The sequence below is a fragment of the Podarcis erhardii genome, assembly GCF_964252035.2.
Source record: "Podarcis erhardii genome assembly, chromosome: 11".
Classification (NCBI taxonomy): Eukaryota; Metazoa; Chordata; class Lepidosauria; order Squamata; family Lacertidae; genus Podarcis; species Podarcis erhardii.
Window position 1 is genome coordinate 45,851,388 of NC_138501.1, and position 23,300 is coordinate 45,874,687.

Below are 23,300 nucleotides of genomic sequence, written 5' to 3' on the forward strand. Positions count from 1 at the left end.
CAAGCCCTAGGCGCTGAGGCTTTTACCCACAGCGCCACCTGCGTCCCCATACAGTAGAGTTAGTTCTGCCAAATTCCATTCTTTCCCCCCTGATCATTATTTACATTTCTCAATTCCAACATGGCTGAGTCACTGTTCATGGTCTCCTGTGGTTTGGGTACAAAAGTTGTATCTACCAGGAGCCTTGTGTTCATCATTATCGTTTATACCCATTACGTGGAATCAGACAAGCTCCCTTTTCTGTTGCACATCCAGCGCTTAGTGAGTACCTTTCTATTCCATTAGGCATTTTAAGTAGACGTTCTGATTTCATGGTTAGTTTTGACTGGTTTTACATTTATTGCATCTTTTTAACCTTACTGTACATCGCTTACAGACCAAGTGTGGTAGAAGTTGTTGCAATAAAGTCACAAGTAAACATACGATAAGCCAAACCTGCACCTCTTTATAAATAATACATAGCATCATGTTGTGTCACAAAGTAAGAAGTGACACACTAATAGGCAAGATTCAGAGACTGACATATTCCATTTATTCCTCCTCCTCTTACAACCAGCAGAGCCAAGAGGAAAAACACCCAAATGGTGCTTGAGTTAGATGACGGGTTTTATTTTTAGAAGCTTGTTGAAGGAGGTTTTGAGTTGAATGCTATTTTTTTCCCATTGCATCTTCTTCTTTGCAACTCATTGCACAGGAAACAGGGACTTTTTTTGGGGGGGGCGGTTTACTACACAGCTGAGACATGGAAGTTCAGATTGCCCAACATGTTCTTCAAACTTAAAAGCAGCCATTGCAATTTGAAAGGGAGCAGTAGCACTTAGGAAGTGAACAGGAAGGATTATAAGGGTTTGTCCTACTCAATCATCCTCCTGAAATTATTAGACTTCTGTCTGAAAAAGAAAGTTCAGAGAACTGTAGGCATCTTTTTGAACTACATGTCTAAAAGCTTTATTTTTATTTTTAAGAGGGGACAATTAAGATCAAGGAAATGGGACAAGGGGAAAAGTTAATCACCCTGATGTCAGCGTTTCTCATCAGAGTAAGAAACACCATCCGCAAGGCTGCCCTTTAAGTTACAAAACTTAGCCTAGTTTTCCAAACAGTAAATAATGAAATGAGAGCCTGTTCTCTCAGGAACTTCTCCTGGACCAGCACTCTAAGAATGGAAAAAAACAATCTAATTCCAGTCCATTATCAATTTCATCTCTATTCAAATCTATTCTGCCTCATTTTGCATTTAGCTGCTATTTTTTAAAAAAATCTGCATGACAAATTTACATAAGTATCCAAACATTAGTGCTGTGCAACCATTCCAGCTGAATCCCAGATCCTGAACCTAATTAGGTCATTTTGCATTGACCCAGGGCTTGCATGAGTGAGCTGAAGGAATCCTAGATTAGCCTAGGTCATATCTGACCAAAAGGAGAGATGGGGGAGAGATGCAGTCGGCCTGCTTGTGTCTCCTTACTTTCTCCCTTCTGACTGCATGCTTAATTGGGTTTCAAGACCGTAATTAAACACTATACAAGGCCTCAAATTCAGTTCATGGCCCAGATCTGGATTGGGAGAGTCCTGCATTATCCTGGATCAGAATGGAGCCACACTGAAGCCCCTCTTAAGGCCCTGAATCAGATGGGAGGGGCATGCATAACCCTATCAAATATATTCTAGTTGCAAGTAGGTAGCCGTGTTGGTCTGCCGTAGTTGAAACAAACAAACAAAATTTTTTTTAAAAAATTCCTTCCAGTAGCACCTTAGAGACCAACTAAGTTAGTCACACCAATAACTAACTTATTTGGTCTCTAAGGTGCTACTGGAAGGAATTTTTTTAAAAAAATTAAATTTTATTTCGACTATCAAATATGTGTCACTGAACACATTTTTTTCACTAAATACACATTTTGAAATGCAGCACATTCTCTAGAAAACAAGCATTTTAAATGTATTTTATCTATCACTCTGTCTATCTATCAGTATTCCACCCCATACTTTAGCTGGGAAGGGTAGAGCTGTTCATTTCCTATTGGAATTCACAAATATCCAAGTTTCCCTACCCAACCCATTCATGTTTGAAAGGCACCACTGATATTTTCCTTTGCATTAGAAAATTCAGTCTAGCGGCTGCCAACAAAATTAATAACTAAACATTCTCTCACCTTGTTAACTTGTACCTACTTCATTAAGGTCACATATACCAGGTCAACCTGATGATCTCAGGGTGTCCCAGTTCATAGTTTCTTCAATCATTTTCTGTCCATAACAGATATCACCACATATTATTAAAGTCTCCCTTGGTGTCATTACAACACCAGCCGCACCCATTGCTGGCTTTATAGATCTTATCTAACTTCCAAGGTGTAATATACTGTTGCTGCAGTTAATAACTTATAACAATTTTCTTTGTTATAGGCACCTCTCTTTATTGCAAAATTCTGAAATACAAGCCTCTGGCTCAACTCAGATGACACAGTGATGGCTCACTCAAGCTGCTCCTGGTTCTGAGTTTGCACTTTGAATCACAGATTAACAAATCAAATTTATTAGCTTGGAAAGACACAAAGCCACTGAGGTCAACAAAAACACCAGGAATATAGCAAGTTGCAGAAGTCCACGATTTATCAGGTGCACGTCTATGCACCAAGTCATAGCACAATAACCTGTGACCCAGCATTTCTTCCACTGAAGCATGTTGTGGTCCCTGAATTTGTGGGCACATGCTCTAAATAATGGAGCTATGAATAATGGAGCCTGCACTCTTCATTGCTTTGAGAAGAGATGTGTGTGTGGATGAGAAAAGCATCATGGGACATCTTCCTAGGGCCATTTGCAACTCCATTTCCGAAGTGCAGTGGAGCTGTGCTGCAAATGGGTGCTCAGCTGAGCCATGGCTATGCTTTCAAAGGTTAGGAGAAAAAGAAAGCTGCTCTTGGATCACAATTTGTAAGTACTATCCTCACCACCTCCTTGAAAACCTGAAGAATTGCACCTCCAAGAATGTCCTTGAATGTCCATCGGTCTTCAGTGGAAAGGTCCAGTGAAGAAAAGGGGGCATTTTCCATCACCATAGTTCAGTTGACCTTGTCTTCCCTCCTCCCTACCACCTTTTCTAACTTGTCAATCAGAAATGGTGGCCCATTTTCCTACAAAAAGAGGTGCCGGAACTCACCATGAACGCCTTGCTTGTTCTCTTATAATGGCAATGACACCCATCTGAGAGGTGCTGGTATGGAGTTGCGGCTGAAATAAGCCCTGCTCCCATGCATATCAGGACAACCCAGTGTGCATTTTGCCCCCAGAGGGAAACTGGGAATTCAAGGAAGGGATCAACGTTTGAGGCGATTCCATACCCCAGGTGTACAGAGAAAAAACTAGGTATGTCTTGTAAGGAGGGAATAAGTAGTCCCATTAAAAGAACTTCATATTCTCCCAAGGATATCAGAACAGCATTTACTGCAAGGCAATTTGCGGGTCAGAGTTGAATCCAGATAAACATTTGGCTAATTTGGTTTTAAAGCAAGTTTGTTACAACTCACACATTCAGTGTAAAGTTATAGGATGTTAAACTAAAGGGCGCCATAAAATATGCATAAGCAATAATTCACAGTTAGCATCGTCACTGTTATTATTATTGGTGCTTATGTGGACTCATAAGGGCATAACAAACTGGTTATGCATGCTAAAATATGGGTAATCAAATTCTCCTACTATGGGACATAAAGAGAATATGGCAGGAAGTCAAAAAGTCACTCTCCCCCCTCCCTGCCCATCTGCATTGTTTTGTATGTGATGTGCTTTGGAGCTTTTGGTTTTATATTTTGATTGTGTATTAGATAGATAGGAGGAATTCCTCCTCTGAAGGTGTAGGGATGGTTACAGGATGACAAATGGAGAATCACAGTTGGAAGAGACTTCAAGGTTTATCCAGCGACTCCCAGATGAGGAAAGATTGCAGCATTTCAAACTTTCTTTTTAAGGGAAAGTCAAGTATGAGGTGACATGGTAGAAGTTTATAATATTATGAATGGTGTGGAGAGAAATGTTTTTCTTCCTCTCTTTTACTAGTAGAACTTGTGGACAATCAACGAAGCTGAAGGTCTGCTAGATGGAACAATCCCTTATCATTTCCCAATATGCATGTTCTGACCTCCCCCCAAGAGTGGATTTGGGGGGCGTATGGGGAAAGGGGAGGGGAGGGGAGGAGAACTGGGTGAATGAGGAGCCCCCAAGGAGGACCAGGAAGACAGACTTAGACCCCGGGTCCTGGTGGTGTGAAAACGGGGAGGAGGCTGGGGAAGGAATGAGCTGGGAGGTGCTGGAAGCAGTAGGTTGGAGAGATGGGTCAGAAGAAGGCTTCCACTACAGGGCTGGAGGCTGAGCACCTCAGTGTGAGCACATACATAGACGGGGGGAATCAGAGGGTACATTTGCCATCCCACAGCAGGACAGCTCAGTGCTGCTGGCTCTCCTCCTCTCACAACCTGCTTTAGGAGAATCCTACATGTTGCTGAGCAATGAGCCAGACAGGCCCAGAGGAAGAGCTTACCCCTAAAGTCACAGTCTTTGACTGTTGGAGAGGGCTCCAGAATGAGAAGAAGAAGAAGAGTTTGGATTTGATATCCCGCTTTATCATTACCCGAAGAAGTCTCAAAGCGGCTAACATTCTCCTTTCCCTTCCTCCCCCACAACAAACACTCTGTGGGCTGAGTGAGGCTGAGAGACTTCAGAGAAGTGTGACTAGCCCAAGGTCACCCAGCAGCTGCATATGGAGGAGCGGAGACGCGAACCCGGTTCCCCAGATTATTAATCTACCGCTCTTAAGGGGGAAGGTGTGGCTGGAGCTCAGTTTCCAGAAATTTCTCAAGCCGAAGGTGTTGAGCCAGGGACTCACTGTGTTACTTTCTGTGAGTAAAAGTCAATTGCATTTCAAGCCTCTGGCCTTTTCCTGACCTGCAGTGGTCAAGGCACTTTCCTGTCAGCCTTCCTGACAATGGGAGCCCTTGCAACTGCCTTCTGCTAGCACACTGGTTTAGCTGAATCCATGCCATTGTGGTTATTTCTGATGGTTTCTAATATATTTTTGAATTCTTATTGTTCACTTGCTATGCTGTGAGACACTTCAGGCACAACTTTGTGGGGAAAACGGTGCACAGATAAAAAATAATGATGATCCTATGCATGTCTACTCAGAAATAAGCCCTGTTTATTTTTATTTATTAACACATTTTCCCCAGGCAAGTGGGGGGCGGGGGAGGACATATAGCCTTAAATTAAAACCACGGTTGCTCCTGGAGAATGAAGTGCATTGAAATGACCTCCATTGCACTATTGCTTTGAGCAAAATGTCCCTGTTAACACATAGTAGCCTGAATAACAAGGACATGGGTAATACAATGTAAGGATAAGGTGAGTGAGATGAGGTCAGTGCTGTAACAATGATCAGTGCTCTATTGATCAGTGCTCGGGGGGGGGGGGGGCACAAATGTGAGAAAAGGGAGGCAGAAACTGCACATAGCCCTAAAACGTAAGTAGAAATTATTGACATTGAACCTAAGGCATTGAACTGCAACATAAATTTATAGCATATGATTGTTTTTAGGCACAGAAAATGTGGGGATTCTAATTGCTGACACACTGAAGGTGGAGGAAATAAAAATATGGGTTTCAGAGATGCATGTACTTAGATTCTAAAAGAGAGAGTTTGCTAGGTGTGGGTTACATCATCGTAAGTTGTTTAAAAAAGTAGAGACATCACCTTACCAACAAAGGTCCATATAGTTAAAGCTATGGTTTTCCCAGTAGTGATGTATGGAAGTGAGAGCTGGACCATAAAGAAGGCTGATTGCCAAAGAATTGATGCTTTTGAATTATGGTGCTGGAGGAGACTCTTGAGAGTCCCATGGACTGCAAGATGATCAAACCTATCCATTCTTAAGGAAATCAGCCCTGATGGCTCACTGGAAAGACAGATTGTGAAGCTGAGGCTCCAATACTTTGGCCACCTCATGAGAAGAGAAGACTCCCTGGAAAAGACCCTGATGTTGGGAAAGATGGAGGGCACAAGGAGAAGGCACAGAGGACAAGATGGTTGGACAGTGTTCTCAAAGCTACCAGCATGAGTTTGACCAAACTGTGGGAGGCAGTGAAAGACAGGAGTGCCTGGCGTGCTCTGGTCCATGGGGTCACAAAGAGTCAAACACGACTAAACAACTTAACAACAACAACAACATGTTAACCCTTCATCCAGACATGGCGGAACTGCAGAAAAGTGTTCTAAACCTAGCTTAGGACAGTAGAGGGGAGCTTTTCAGTGCCATCCTCTTTACAGTCTTTAGGCTGAGGGTCCTTCACGCCAAAGGACTGCTTTTAGGCCAAGATCCCTATCAAGGTCTCAGAGGATCACTCACAACAGAAGTGCTGCAATTTTAGGGATCCTCTATACCTGCTGAGGCAAAACCAATGGATTCTACCCCAACTTCCTTGACTGCCTGACCATGCTTTCTTTCTGCTCCTCCAATTCTACTTCTCCTGAATCCTCTTTGGATAGGCTTACCAGACATCCCTGGTTCCTGGGGACAGTCCCCAGATTTTCAAATCTGTCCCTGGGAAACGTGGCAGTGGCAGTCTCAGCAGCCCAGAGCCAGCCTGGTAGTGCAGTTGGCTCTGGCTGGCTTCAGGAGCTGCTCGCTGCCGCTGCCACTGCTGAAGGGGAACCGGAGATGTACAGATCTCCTGCCCCCTTCCCCCTTTGTTTTGACAGATTGGGGGAGGCTCGGGAGTCGCAGGTGGGTGGCCATTTCCCAGGAGGGGTGCAAGGCGTGTGATTTCTCTGCAAGGCAAGGTGCAAAAATCTTCTTTTGCATCCTGTGAAACATAAATGTGCAGAAGTTTTAAAAAACTGGGCAACAACCAACCGCCTGCGACTTCTGAGCCTCCCTCTATCTGTCAAAACAAAGGGGGATGGGGGCAGGAGAATGGGGAAGGCTCGGGAGTCACAGGCGGGTGGCGCACCATTGCCCAGTTTTTTTACAAACTCTGCGCATTTATGTTCCACAGGGTAAGAAAGAAGGGCTTTGCGCCTTTATACAATATGCATGTGTGTTTGGGCCCAGGGTCTTTTGCCTCACCATCCCCACCACTGACTCCCTGTTGCTACTCAGCTTCAAAAAAAGAAAAAAGAAAAAAAGAAAAGTGTCCCTGGATTCACTGAAAAAAATCTGGTAACCAAGACTTTGGAGTCCCTGCAAGTAGAAGCCTGGGCGAAGCAGGATTCCTTATTTATTGTGGTCTGCAAGTGCCCTAAGAACACAAGAACAGCCCTTTTGTTTCAGACCAAAGGCCTACCTGGTACAGCTTCCTGTTTCCTACAATGGCCAAACATAGGAATCCCACAATTTCCCCTTTAGCTCTTGGGTCTCCTAGATTATCAAGGGTGGCTTCCAGATGTTGCCAGAATATAACTCCCATTACCCTTGAGCATTGGCCATGCTGTCAAGGGCTGATAGATGCTGTAGTCTGTAGATCTAGAGGGCCAGAGGTTCCCCATCCCTGTCTACAATTTGTGAGCCGACACTGGACACAGCTTCAAGCAGCATGGTGTCCTCCACATGTTGTCAAGCTACAGCTCCCATAGTCCCTGACCAGTGACTACGAAAGCCTGGGCTGCTGGGAGATGGAATCCAACAACATCTGGAGTGGATCACACCAGCTACCTCTGCTTTTACACCCTGCCAGTAGATCTGACTCAACCCACTGGGAGCATCTCCCTGCAAGCTGTACTGAAATGAAGTTTTTGTAAGAGGTGGGAAGATTTGCCTACGATTCATAACAAGGTATATATATATATATATTTTGCAAGTAATTCCTGTGCAGCCTTATGATCCTTTCTCCGTCTGATAAAGCCAGTACAGCGTGGGGGCTGTCTAGCACAATATTTTGGTAAGACATGGTTTTCTTTATCATGGCACTTGTAAGTTAGCTCCTGCAAACAATGCCTGGAGCTACTAATTAATATTTTTCTCACATGCCCAGGATTGAGCATGCATCCTCCAGCTAAGTTTCTAGCTAGCGAGGAAAGTGTTATGAAATACTGTTGACAATTATCCTACTGGTTATACATCAGGTGTGGGAAAAGCTGATTATTTCAAATTTGCCTTGGCTGGCGTTTCTCTTCTCCCCCCACTGCCCAATGTGTTACTCTATGGAATAATAATAATAACAATGCTTCTCTGAGCCTATATCTGAATAGCAAAACAAAACAGAGCTAAAGCAAATGATTTTCACTATGATTATTTGCTAGTTCACTTCTGGGGAAGGAAGTTTCCTCAGGGACATGCTTCTCGTTGCCTGTTGTTTTAATAGCCTCAGAGCCACTCAAGTTTACGGCTACAAGTCGGCAAAAGCCATTTAAGAAGAGGCTGAAAGACTTGAGCTGTGTTCAGTCATAGAAACGCAAGGGGGGATATTGAGTTTTTAGCAGCCTCATTCTGTGCATTCTCTGGCCCCACTCCATACATCAGGGTGGGTCTCCTGGTGCCCTACTCATCATTTCTGACCGCTGGCCATGCTGGCTAGGGCTGATGGGAGTTGGGAGTCCAACAACCTTTAGAGGGCCACAGTTTTTCATCCCATGCATCCTACATCCTCATGTGCTGTAGATGAACAAAATGAAGCACCTACAGTTGTCAGGAGTTCAGCCTCGAGTAGGACCCTGGTAGAGACACATGCCCAACTGGCATGTTCCCTTCCTCCTGGTCAATCGTTTGGGAGCTTCAAGAGCTTTATTCAGCCCGAACATCACAGCGACCGATTCCAACCAACACCGGCACACTTAGGGATCTGCAGAGTCTTCGCAGCTTGCATGACAGACCTCAGCAACTCAGCATTTTGGCTAATCTACTTTATTTACATATAAACACACACGAAGCACTGCAACATGGCTCCTTCTCTCTCTAGCCTCAGACAGCAAAGAGAAGAAGACAAAGGACAATAGTCCCACTTCACAGAACACAGTAACACAAACATCCTGTCTCCATCACTTCCCACTCTGTGGAGTCAAAACATACACAGTCATGTGAAAGACAACAATCCCATGACTGCAATCATGGATCAGGAATTCTAACACAGTACTCTTCACCCAACTGAGAACCTTAAGTGGCCAGCTTTCCTGTTTCAGTGGAGGGACTATACCAGGGATGGGAATGTGCATCCTCTCCACAGTCATTGCTGGACTTCAACTCCCATTAGACCCAGCCACCATGGCCAATGATCAGGGAAGATGGAAGCTGTAGCTCAACAACACCAATTGACTAAATTCATGAGGGAAGTATGTTTAGTTGCCCCAAAAGGCTTTTCCCTGCATGTTGCTGGTTCTGCGTCTTCATGAACCAGTCATCTGCCATTAGCACCTTTCCCTCAACACAACTATTGCAAAAGGATGAGTTGGTTACCACTCACAAGCAGGGATGGGGGAGACATTTGATTCGATAACGCAGAATCTATCACATTCTCACCTTCTGAACTGAATATGTGAACTGAACCGCAGCGATCCTTTTGGAATTCCTTAACTAAATTCCATGAAGCTGTTTTCCAATAAAGCAGTTTTTCTAAAAATGCATATATTATGGGAGAGCGTGCATAAAAAATAGAAGATTTTGGTGAAAACTATCATACAAAAATACATTGTGTTAAGGGAAATTGCTTGCAAAAATGGGTATGTTAGTCAAAATAAAACTGTGGTCATTAGGAAAAATTCGCACTTAAAATGCCAATGAGATTTCATGAGTTTTTTGGGGGGTTAATTCATGATTTGCTGCAAAATGGGGAAAACTGAATTTAAGAGCAGGATAATGAGAAACTGTAAGCTGAAACTGACAGATCCTTCTATCCTGATTCACAAGACTGTATCAAAAGTTCATTAAGCTCTTTAAATTACTGTTTGACCTACTGCTACCAGGGACAGTCTGCCATACTTAATCTGCAATGCTTTGAGGGAAACCATGTCTGATGGAATATAATATACAGAAATGTCTAAAAGACAAGGGACTGTTGGTTTAAATGGAAACAGACACTGAAACTGACTGGCTCTTGAATGGATATTGGTATGAATTTTGAAAGGAGTAGATTTTGAACTATGGTAAACTTCATCTCTAGGGATCTGTGAGCTTTTATCACCAATCATCAGTTCTGAACTTTGGATTTGGGGATGATCTGAGTGGCTATCTGGACATACAGTGAATTTACCGCTTGGGAAATAAACTTGTGAGTGGAGGCCCCGCTCCCCGCTTTGTGATGAAATGTGGTGCTTTGGGTTAAACCACAGAGCCTAGGACTTGCCGATCAGAAGGTCGGCTGTTCGAAGCCCCATGACGGGGTGAGCTCCCACTGCTCAGTCCCTGCTCCTGCCAACCTAGCAGTTTGAAAGCACGTCAAAGTGCAAGTAGATAAATAGGTACCACTCCGGCGGGAAGGTAAATGGCGTTTCCATGCACTGCTCTGCTTCGCCATAAGCGGCTTTGTCATGCTGGCCACATGACCTGGAAGCTGTACGCCGGCCAATAAAGCAAGATGAGCGCCACAACCCCAGGGTCGGCCACGACTGGACCTAATGGTCAGGGGTCCTTTTACCTTTACCTTTTAAGACACATGGACAAAAGCGTTTTAGGTTAATGGGCTAAAAAAGGCCTCAACTTTATTGGTTACAGAATGTGAGTGGTATTGGCTTAGGCACTGGATCAGAACAGACTATACTTGACTCCTGCCTGCTCTGCAGGGTTAACAACCTGCAGGGGGAGCTTGTTGATGCAAATCAACTGGAAGCTTTCCCCTAGAGTCGCTGGAGGGTCATGCCATGGCCCTAGCCACCACCTGGGCATCGGACAGGAACCACAACCGCCGGATTCCTTTAATGGAATACCCTTCAAGGGGAGGGGTAGGTGATGGCCACCACCTCCCCTCCAACACACAACACATTTTCCAATGCCTAACCGCCAAGCCTTACAAACTTGTGATGATTTGCTATGAGGTAGGCAAGAAACCAAGTGGCTGGTGCCAATCTGCCAAGTAGAAAGAATTCCTACCAGACCCCTTGGACAACCAAGGTGACCAACTGAAGTCCATAGCAAGGACAGGTGCAGAAGCAAAACCTAGAGGGAGGGAGGGTGATCCGAGGAAGCTGGGACAACAAGACAGTGCTCGTGTGCCCGCGACCATTTTTAAACAGCTAAACCCTACCCCCAGGCAGCCGGATTGGCTGGCTAGGGTGTGTGACGCGGGCACAGCATTCCAGTGACACAAGGGCCTGGCCACGCCCCCATGTGAAGGCGGGAAGCAATTCCTGCTCACAACCCCTCCCCTCGGGGAAGAGGAGAGGCTTTGTGAACCTAAACTCTAGCCAGTTAGTCTAGACTTGGAATTGGAAGCCTGAATATCTGCAAAAGGAGGAACTGGCCGCCACTCAGAAGACTATATCAAAAGTTCATTAGGCTCCCATAAATATCCTCCGACAGCCAGGGGTGGCTTTAATAGGCCATTGTCTGTATTTCAGCACCAAACATATTTGTCACAGTTGCTAGGGGTAACACCCCGTCTGTGGCCTGTGGACAGGCTCAAACAGAACAGCTGGGGAATGCAGCCCTCATGCCGTGTGAGACAGGGATGGTGTCCATTTATTGACAAGGTTTTAAAACAGAGAAGGCTATGTTCTTCTCAGTGTGATGAAGTCCAGGGCTCAATTTGTATTTATACCGGGTCCCCCCACCATCTGTGCATGCTGCCGTTCTCAACATCTCAGAGGAATCAGAGTGGCATTGTTTGAAGATCTGATTAAATAGCCAGGGAAAAGCAATCCATCATTTATAAGGGGGAGAATGGAGACAGTTTACAATGGCATCCCCATAGCTCTTTAGGATTTTGTCTTCATTTGTGTTTGCTTTCATTCTAGTCCAACGCCAAACTTTTTTTTTTAAAAAAAATGCACACCCAAAGAACAGCAATTTGCTGTCAAGCACTCAAATATCTAGGTGGCAACTGCAATGAATTATACAACTTCCTCTAGGCTGTTCCCAGTGATGAATTAAATGACTCTATCACAAAAGATGGCCTCTATCGCTCCCCCACTGGGTTGGCATCTGTGTAAAAGAGCAGAAGCTGAATGTGGGAACCAGACTTCCATGTAAAACAGCCACACACACAAACTGTAGGCTTGCCAAAAGTGAGGTGTGTGACACACACAGCAGTTCTTAAGAGGAAGGTCATCCTTCTAAGCACAGGTGACAAGTTGAATTACGAGCAGGAGCAGCTGAACTTCCTGGCACCAATGGGGAGGGGCAAGGTGTGGCTGGATCAGCACACTTCTGGTCCGTGTGAGTTTTGCACTCGCATAAGTCCATTATTGGGATGCGGGTGGCACTGTGGGTTAAACCACAGAGTGTGGACTTGCTGATCAGAAGGTTGCGGTTCGACGGGGTGAGCTCCCATTGCTCGGTCCCTGCTCCTGCCAACCTAGCAATTCAAAAGCATGTCAAAGTGCAAGTAGATAAATAGGTACCACTCTGGCGGGAAGGTAAACGACGTTTCCGTGCACTGATCTGGTTCACCAGAAGCGGCTTAGTCATGGTGGCCACATGACCCAGAAGCTGTATGCTGGCTCCCTCGGCCAATAAAGCGAGATGAGCGCCACAACCCCAGAGTTGGCCACGACTGGACCTAATGGTCAGGGGTCCCTTTACCTTTAAGTCCATTATGTTCTATTTATGGATTATTCTATGTGTGTGGTGGTAGTGGGTGAATAAAAAGATAACTGCGTAAATTTGTATTTAAATGCATTTTTCTCCCACATAATGCATTTTGAATTTATTTTATCCTAAACATACACAATTTTAAGCATTGCTTTGGGCTGAAAACTGGCACATTGCCAAAATCTGGAGAAGTGTTCCAATCTGCACAGTAGTCCAAGGTTGGGAAGCAACTGGATGAACTTTGTATTTTAAGGCGCACTGACCTATATCACACTTTCTAATATATGTTAACTGAAATTCAATTTTACAAGGCAGTTCTCAAGCCAAATACCATGTTCAAAAATGTGTATATTAGGGCAATGCATACATAGAAATGTGTATGTCAGTGATAATAGCATGCCAAAAAAAGTGTTATATTAAACTGTTTTGGGAAAATGTGTATATTAGGCAAAATTGCATTAAAAAAGTGAATATTAGAAGGAACTCACATTAAAGTGTTGATGAATTTTCACTGAAACTTTTTCATGTTATTAGAAAAGAATCCTCAAATGATGTGGAAATATTAACTGCATTTAAGACGGGGAAAATTAGAAACCCAGATTGCCAGATTCAGCTACCCTTAGTCCAGGGAGTCATGGACCAGGTCTGTTCATATTGGAATTTGCAAAAAATTAATTCCTAAAGTATCCCTTTCCATATGTTGCTTATTTATTATTTTATTTCATAACATATAAATATACCATTTACAGTGAGTGTCTGAAAGCTAGGTGAATATCAGCACTTAAATGTAATGTGAATGTTGACAACCCTAAAAGGTTTTCTGGATGTACAAAAATGCAGAAAGAGAAACATCAGAGAATGATGAAAGCCATCATAGGTACAATGTGACTTGCAATATGTCAGATCATAATCACATTCTTAATAATAAAACAACTGCTGCATATGAATTTCAGTGGCAGGATATCAAATGACATGCACAAAGAAACACAGATTTGATCAACAGCAAGATTGCATTGGAATGTCTTTGTCCTAGAAAAATGAAAGAATCATGGCGCACGCCCTTTAACTTTTGCATGGCTGGAATAAAATCTGCTTCACAAAGGTGAGAGTCACATCCATTACTCCACCAACTTTTGTCGTTGACCCCCACTCACCTATAGAACGTGCCCCATGAACCTCAGAAAAGGTTCCCCACCTCTGCCATAATACCTGTGTGAATCAGCCCCTGATTTGCATTTGTATGCATGTAATTGAAGATTGGCAGGTTAGGAACACAGATTATTTTCAGGGTCAAAGATAAAGAGATAGAGATAAAGGCTATGGTGGAATTAGCCACCTGCCCCTGTCTCCCCATCTGTTTTCATAAGGATGGTTTATTTTTATTTTATTTTTAAATGCATTTATTTTATTTTTATTTTTCTACCTTTGGTTTCAGTCAATTAGCCAAGATTATTCTGCCTCCAGAATAACAATAAGGTGAGAATGCAAATGGACAGCAAAAAATATGACACACTTTCTATGAAGGTCAGACCCAAAGAAGGAGTTTCAACTCAGTACCTCTGTTCTGTTCTCTAAACGTGGCTTCTTTTTCACCACCTCCTCTTTAAAGAACAACATCCGTCCACATCAAAGCCTACTTTTCAGCATATGCCTGATCTTTCACTTTCTTTGTAATGCAAACACTTTAAACAACAGCATGCAGCAAGGAAACACATGTCCCCTTCAGGTAATGAAACATTTGCAGGTGGGACGCTCAGGACCAGATTTGGCGTCTCCTTCCATCCACCAGCCTACCAAAGGGCACCAGCCACCATGGACCTGCCTTCTTCCATGGGCTTCCTCTAATTGCCTTGTCTACACCGCCTCCTAGGTCAGCACAAATAGCAAAACCACCAACTAAAAAGGAGATGAAGGCTTGTATGTCACCAAGTCCTACTCTGAATGGGCCCATTTAAAAATGCATTTAAGTTAGTCATTTTCATGGATTCCAGTGGGCTTACTCTGAGTAGACTTAGTCAAATACAACCCAGAGATGTGATTCCGCATACCTTCTGCTGGGGTGGGACATGGAGGGGAATGACATTTCCTGCAGCACATGTGGCATCTACTTAGCATCATTCAAGGGCCCAACCTAGGGCTCTTCTGTCCCAATGGAAACGGGTGATACACAACAACGAATGATTACTCGCCAGTATCGCTATAGACCAGGCATGTCTAACAGGTAGATCGTGATCTACTGGTAGTCCAGTGGATGTCAGTGGTAGATCATTGGTAGATCACTGGCTCCCCCAAAGAAGCTCAAAAACTTTGTCCTACATCCCAAAAAAACAGGGCCCTCCTTCCTAAAAAAAAAAGCTCAAGAACTTCAACCTGAACCCCCCAAAAGGGGATCGATCACTGCCAGTTTTTAACTCTGTGAGCAGATCGCAGACTCTTGGGAGTTGGCCACCCCTGATATAGACTGATGACCACAATAGTAAGAATCCAAGCAAAAAAACGCAGGAGCTGGTGTAGGTCACAAACAGGGGTGGATGAAGTAGGGTGCAGTGGGGGCAGACCTCCCAGGGTGACATTTGGCGTGCCTCCCACCCACGACTCCCAAGCCTACCCCAAGCCATCAGGGGAAGGGGGGAGCTGTGATGCTTTGCCAATGGCATTCCCCCTTCCCCCTTCATTTTGACAGCTGGGGGAGGCTTGGGAGTCACGGGCGGGTGGCGCGCTGAATGTCCACAACCAGCGGCTTGCTCGGCCCCAGTGGGCGGCTCGCTCCACTCCTGGCTGCAGGGCGCACACGCCGCTCCATGCACCCGAGCAGCTATCCTGAACCTGGGAGGGCACCCTCTGTGCTCCTCCCCCTTTGGGAGCACGCCCCGCCCCCCTCAGGAGCGTGCCCGCCCTGGACAGCGCTGGCATATGTTCTGCCGCTAGTCACACAGTCCAAGACTCTGCTAATCATATTAATTAAAACAAAGCAAACGATTCTTTATGTCTCTTGCATCTTACCAGGTTCAGGGATGATGAGCTGTGCACTGGTTTGAGCATTCCCAGCATCATTTTCAGCTACACACTGGTAGAAGCCTTCATCTGATTTTACCAAGCCCAGAATCCGCAGGTTGCTGCCACCCTAAAGAGAGGGAGAGAAGCAGATGCAATTACCTAGAGCTGTGCCTCACAAACTTCACAGGTTTTTTTCTCTCTCCTGAATTAAAATTGGAGGCACACTTCAGTTTTACAGTTTCCTCAATGTTTTCAGTGAGATAAGCTGTGGGAAAACTTCTTTTCTATATAGCAGTAGCGGCCAGCAGGGAGCGGGGGACTCCTTGTACCTGACCTCCCATTGCAGGGTAGCTACCACTTATAGGGAGGAGTGAGGACACTGGCATTTTGCAAGCAGATGGGTAGGTATGCCAGGTGGACTCCGTTGGGGCACCCACATGGCATCAGCCACCTGCTGCCTCACCCTCTTCTGTCTCCTGCTAAGAGGTGGAACAGTGGAACAAACTCCCTCGGGAGGCTGTGGGTCCTCCTTCCTTGGCGGTTTTTAAGCAGAGGTTGGATGAGCATCTATGATGGATGCTTTCCTTAAGTATCCTGCATGGCAGGGAGCTGGACTAGTTGGCCCTCGGGGTCCCTTCCAACTCTACAAGTCCAGGATTCTAAGAGGTAATGACTGCTGTTCAGAGGTCAGGTGCAAGGAGCCACCCATCCCTATAGGCCACTACCTGTGTACAAGGCTGCATTCCCTTGGGGCCAGTAACCAGTTGGGTTCATTGGCTCATGGTGTGCAGGTCTGATGCTAGTGGTGGGCAGATCTGACGCTGTATTGTTTTTAATATTCGGTTGGAAGCCACCCAGAGTGGCTGGGGAAACCCAGCCAGATGGGCGGGGTATAAATAATAAATTATTATTATTATTATCTGGAGCCAAAAAGGTTGATAGGCCTAGCACCAACTATGACTGTGGCCAGAACTGCAGGAAGATCAAACCTCTCCATTCTTAAGGAAACCAGGCCTGAGTGCTCACTGGAAGGACAGATCCTGAAGCTGAGACTCCAATACTTTGGCCTCCTCATGAGAAGAGAAGACTCCCTGGAAAATACCCTGATGTTGGGAAAGATGGAGGGCACAAGGAGAAGGGGACGACAGAGGATGAGATGGTTGGATAGTGTTCTCGAAGCTACCAGCATGACTTTGACTAAACTGCAGGAGGTAGTGGAAGACAGGAGTGCCTGGCGTGCTCTGGTCCATGGGGTCACGAAGAGTCGGACACAACTAAACGACTAAACAACAACAACAAAGAACTGAAAACAGATTTGTCACAGGTCCTTTTTTTCCTGCCACCAATTTTCTCTTTTGTCCAGCCAACCCCTTTCAACCAATTTTTACCTCTCCTTGCCACCCACATGACAAAGGTTGCCTGCCCTACCACCACACTACAAGACTATCTGTTCACAAGCCCATCTTTTTTTGCGCTTCGGCCACACATTGCTGTTGATCCTCTGAGGACAGGTAACCCCGATCCGCACGAGGTGGAACTGCAAAAGTCTGGACCAATTTTTACATTTTCTATATTGTATTTCTTGCACACCGCTGAGAGATTATTGCAGTTAAAGCAGTTTATTACTGCTGCCACTATTGGAACCCAGCCCCTCAGCAAAACCCTTTTAGTGCCAGCCTCCTTTAGTCATGTTTTAGAAGCCAGCACCACCAGCAACATGGATATGGCTAAAACAGGGGAATGAGTAGTGTGGAAGGTTTCCAGCAACTGGAAGTCAGAAGCATGGATGAATCCATCACTCTGTCATCCCAGTGGCCAAGCAGATGCCTATGGGAATCCTGCAAGCAAGACCCAAGGGCAAGAGTACTCTACCCTCCTGCAGTTTCCAACAACTGATAGTAAAAAGCAAACAGCCTTCAATACTAATACTAATACTAATACTAATACTAATACTAATACTAATACTAATACTAATTATTTTTTATTTATACCCCGCCCTCCCCAGCCAAGGCCGGGCTCAGAGTGGCTTACAAGCACTAATAAAAACAAGATGAATGATTACAACTTAAAATACAAAAATAAAATACAACATTAAAATAATGGAACATTAAAATATTAAAATGTAGCCTCATCGCAGGAGGAGAAGGAAAAGAAAGGAAAAAAGAGAGGGAGGGAGGGAATCAAATTGGCTCCAAGCCAAAGGCCAGGCGGAACAACTCTGTCTTACAGGCCCTGCGGAAAGAAATCAGATCCTGCAGGGCCCTGGTCTCATGAGGCAGAGCGTTCCACCAGGCCGGAGCCAGAGTTGAAAAGGGTGCTCTGGTTGAAGCCAATCTAACTTCCTTAGGGCTTGGGACCACTAGGGTGTTGTTATTTATGGACCTTAAGGTCCTCTGTGGGGCATACCAGGAGAGGCGGTCCCGTAGGTACGAGGGTCCTAGGCTGTGAAGGGCTTTAAAGGTCAAAAGCAGCACCTTAAATCTGACCCTGTACTCCACCGGGAGCCAGTGCAGCTTGAAAAGCACTGGGTGAATATGCTCCCATGACAGAGACCCCGTGAGGAGCCTCGCTGCAGCATTCTGTACCCACTGGAGTTTCTGGGACAGCTTCAAGGGCAGCCCCGCATAGAGCGAATTACAGTAGTCAAGCCTGTAAGCCTCGAACATTAAGGCAGAGCATAGCCACTATGGCTAAAAGCCTTTGCCTCCCTGGATTTGTTTGATCCTCTTTTAAAGCCATCCAAAAAAAGCATCCTCTTTAAGGTATGCTGGTATTCACTCATGCCCGCCAGTTCCTCCCTAGAGGATTGTAATAAAATGCACATACATTAAATAATGTGCTGACTCGGTTTGCTCACCCTGCTACCAGGACATTTGATTAACTAATAGTAATACTGCGGCCGCACGTAAGGGCAGTGCAAACACTTTATGCAACATGTAGAATCAACATCAAGAGGGGTCTGCATTGCATAATGGGTGCACTTAGTGGCAGAAGATTCGGTGGATTTCTTTGGGTGTTTTTAAATACTTTTGCAGGCAAGCGAATGGATTTGAAGGTTAACCCTTCCCAGGTTACAGGCAGCCACAAAGGGAAGGAGGCCATTTCGTTTCAGCTGCATCTGGGCAGGGTTTCATCTGGAGGTGCTGTTGGCAGGCAGAATTAAATGATGCTGTAAAACTTTGGCTTCTAAGGAAGAGTCTTTGGCACCGCAAAAAAGGAGAAGAAATAAATAAAAATGTTCTGCCTAGAATGATTCTCTTATTAAAAGTCTTTCTTCCCTGGGCAGTTTTGGAAAAAAAGAACAAAAGGGGAACCTGCCCTTTCCCAATTACTTAATGAAAATGTCTGTCTCTTGGCAAGCTGAGCAAAGCCTGCCTGATTGTCTTTATTATAAACAGCAATGGTGGGTAAAGTTGTGTGAACTTGGATGCTCCTATAACTGAGTAAATCTTCCTCTCTGAATGAAAAGCGGGGAAAGCGCCCATGCCTTTTTATTAACTGGAACATGTTTAATTTAGATAATCATTGTCAATTTCACTTAATAGAAGGAACATTAATTAAGAAAGGGCAAGCTGATCTATATGCATGAGATTGCTAAACCTCTAAAATAAAAGTCATTATGGCGGGGTGGATTATCCAATGGCCACAATTTTTTATAAAGCATCAGTTAACTACTTCTGAACTGAAGGCAACACCGCATATTCCACGTATTGTCTGGGCAGGCATACAATGAAGGTTAGGTGTAACCTTAGGCTGGTAACTTCCATTGTACATCCATGATTTCCTGTATCAAAGAGCTTTATGCAAGAGATCTATCGGGGGGGGGGGAGAGAAAGTCTGGAATGTTATGACAGGATGGGACATACCTGTTTTGACCGCCTAATGGTAAGAGCTGTTCAACTGTAGGGTAGATGTCATTAGGATGCCAAGTGATTGGCATCCACCTGACAGAGTGGGTTTATGGAGGGCGTTTTGCACTATCCTGATCCAGTTCTTGACCCTTGCTATAATTCTATGATGCAGTAGTCTTCAAAATTTCCTCACCTGGGGCCCACCTTTAGTACAAAAATACACCTGACTTCTCACTTATTTGTTTTTTCTTTTTAACCACTTTGTATGATAGTAGTGCTGTTGTTGTGTTTCACATTAGATAGGGCTCAGTAACGGGTCATTAAAGACCAGTGGTCTGTGGCAGGGGTTTTTTCAGCTGTGCTCTGGGGATCCTTGAAGTACCCCAGAAACATTTTAAGGGTTCCTCAACAAGCAGTGAGTGATGACAGACAAGTTTCCTGAACAGACAGGTTGCCCACTGCTACACATATTTGTAGCATCTTTGAAGGTGCCCTAGGTATTTCTTCTGAGGCCCTTCTCCAGGTCTTCCCTCTGAGGGAGTCTCAGAAGGTGAGAGGCCTTTCCGGTTGTAGCTCTTCATCTGTGGAATGTTTTCCCCACTGAGATCCACCTGCCACCTTTGCTGACATCTTTTCGGAACCAGGTAAAAACGTACCTTCTACTCATAGGCTTTTGATGGACTAAGCTGATTTTCTTTTGCTGTTAGTGTGCTGCCATAGCTTCCTTTAGCTATTGATGGGGAGTGTTCTTTTTTAAATGAGTATACCCAAGTGACCAGGTAGAGAAGTCTGGCTGGTGCATATTAAAGGACCAGGTTCAGAACAGGACAGGGGAAACAGTTGCTGCAGCCGAAGGCAGATGGAGGGAAATAGCAAGGGACCTGGAAGAAAACTGGGGAAGCTTGAAGGATCCAGGAGCTAAAGGAAAACTAAAGCTAAAACTAAGTCTACTTTTGGTAGAACCTTTTACAGAGCCCATTGAATTGTCTGTTTCCTTGTTTTGGAATAATGGTAAAAACAAATAATGATTACCACTATCTGAAAATAATCACTAGGAATGACGACTTCCCCATTCTTGATCCATTGCACTGTAGGAATCGGTTTTCCAGAAACAGAGCATTCGAACTCGATGTCCATACTTTCATAGGCATAGAGATTTGAAGGATGATTGATAAACCATGGTGGAACTGCAAAAACAAAACAGGGAGAAAAAGATCTTAGTCAGCATGAATGTATATATATCACAAATATATATATATATATATATATATATCAACAACAAAAATTGACGCATCGTGTTCTGCTCTCCCTTTCCTTCTCGCCGACAGCCCAGAGAAAACAATTTCCTCCAGCCTACATCATTCAATGCTGAAAGCTTAAACCTGGCACTGGCCCCTGCCCACTATATATAGCTGGAGGAGTGGTCCCTCCCCTCCTTGTCTGGCAGTGTTCACTATCTCTTGATGGCTTCCTTCATGGGCCATCACTGGTCTTTGTGCCTTAATGGCTTAAACTCAGCTAGCTCTGCCAGGCTAGGGTAGCTTACTAGCACAAGCTAAACCCAGGTATGTTGGTGTTTGACACAGTTTAATCAAACTTGATTAATTCTAACTTCTACTAATTCTAAGAATTATGGGTGACTTGCACCTACAAACACCAGCACCCTGGATCTATAACAGCAGCCATTCAACTGCAACCATATCTAATATAGGTTTTCATGATGCATCATGTTTCAAAACTGGCCAGACCTTTGATGTGTCTGGGCAAAGCTTGGATAACCACATTGATTATGTAACAGTGGGGACAACATCTTCATTTGCATAAGTATAACCTGTGATTAGCTTTGCAAAATGAATCAATACGCGCAACATTATTTCCAAGCACAGAGGAGGAAGACTTAAGCCAGATTATTTTTTCGGAGGACAAATTCCTATTAAGCTGGCAATTATCTGTTGTCTTGTATTACTATAATGTATTAACACTTTTGCTGTATGGTATATGATATGCTAATTTAATTTAATTTCATCATTACCATAATACTAGTTATAGTATGATAAAAATTTGCAATTCAAGAGAAACTGCTAATAACATCACATTTCTAATGAGTTTTCCCATCATCAAAGGAGACAAGGAGGGGTGAGGGGAATCAGTCCTGTTTGTCAGCTTTCAACCAGGGAACAATATTCATTATTTTGAATATTCATGGTTGCTAGAAAACCAGATTAGATTTTAATTTCCTGGGTAGCATCCCTGGCTTATTTTTTGATACAGAAAATGCAATTGTATTTCTTAAGCAGCCATGCATAATGTCTGAATTATAAAGTTTTTACAACTGTATCAATAGCAAATGGCATTGTGAAATATGCACACAGTGGATTCCAGAGTCTACCAGGGCTGCAGACAGATATCATGAATTTTCAACCTTCTTGTACGCAGTAGCTAAGGTTCAATTCATATCATTACTTTCCATCACACAAGGTCAGTAAAAATACTTATGTTAAAAATTATATCTAGGCTTTCCTTTAAAAAAATCCAAGTCAGGTAAAATTTCAAGATAAAAAATAACCATATCCAAAAGTGACAATATGAACATTTTAAAAAATAAAATCATAGAGCAGTAAGATATAAACATAGTAAGTATGAATGAGAGCACCAGCGAAACAGTAGCTGTATACGGGATCCTCCTCAGAGGGGGTCCTGGTTGCGCGTGGGCCAGGGGCCATCCCCAAAAGCTTATTTGGTAGGGTCCTAGGGTGGAGCCAGGCATGTATAGTGAGGCCCCATAGCCAGGCTGCTTGAGCCAATCAGGTTATGGAGGCGTGATTGGGGAGGCTATAAAAGCGGAAGCGCAACATGGTCAACGGCCCTTGCTTCACGCTGCCGAACACCTGCCCTCCCGTCCCTATGGTTTGTTTGTTTGTTTGTTTTGTCTTGGCCTTGCTTTGGACATAGTGTGGTTAACCTGTTTTGGAATGGGGACCGGGTAGGTTTGTTTTTTTTTTTTTTCCATTTGGCAGATTGGCAATGGCCATTTGGTTTTTGCCTACCCCCTTAGCAATCGTCACAACTTTGTAAAGTTTGGCGGTTAGGCATTGGCTGGGGAGCTCAGTGGGAGGGGAGGTGCGGCCATCACCTGCCCCTCCATGAATAAGGGTATTCTGGTAGTGGAATCTGGGGGTCCTGGATCTTGTCCAAAGTCCGCTTGAGGGGCTAGGGCCATGCCAGGACCACCAGAACCCCGGGGTGAGTTTTGGTTGATCTTCATCGATGTTGCTCCCTCGTTTGGTGTTTACTCTTCCAGACTTCCTGTCAGAGAGGCAGGAGTCAGTTATAGTCCGTTGCCAATGCCTAAGGCCAATACCACTCACTATGCTGTAATCAATAAAGTTGTGGCCCAAATTTGCCCAATTACTTAAACTAAAATTATGTGTCAGTGTGAAGTTATTTATTTGGGGGGTGGCTTGGGGCCTTGAGGCACAAAAAGTGGTACCTTGGTTCTCAAACTTAATCTGTTCTGTAAGTCCATTCCAAAAACAAAGCATTCCAAAACCAAGGTGCACTTTCCCATAGAAAGTAATGGGAATTAATCCATTCCAGACTTTTAAAAACAACAATTTAACAGCAATTTAACATGAATTTTACTGTCTAACGAGACCATTGATCCATAAAATGGAAGCAATAAACGTTGTACTGCAGTCACACAATCAACCAACCAGTA

General features: G+C 44.3%; 1 protein-coding gene across 3 annotated transcripts in view; it reads right to left on the reverse strand.

The window, feature by feature from the left end:
* Window positions 1-23,300, reverse strand: part of DCC (DCC netrin 1 receptor) — a 944,701-nt gene that overhangs the window by 325,599 nt on the left and 595,802 nt on the right. For all 3 annotated transcript variants that reach the window (XM_081881357.1, XM_081881356.1, XM_081881358.1), the window contains exons 6-7: window positions 20,615-20,769; window positions 15,738-15,858 (exon numbers count right to left, since the gene is read on the reverse strand). In XM_081881357.1, the coding sequence (XP_081737483.1) occupies window positions 15,738-15,858; window positions 20,615-20,769 (276 nt within the window). The remainder of the gene's footprint in view (window positions 1-15,737; window positions 15,859-20,614; window positions 20,770-23,300) is intronic.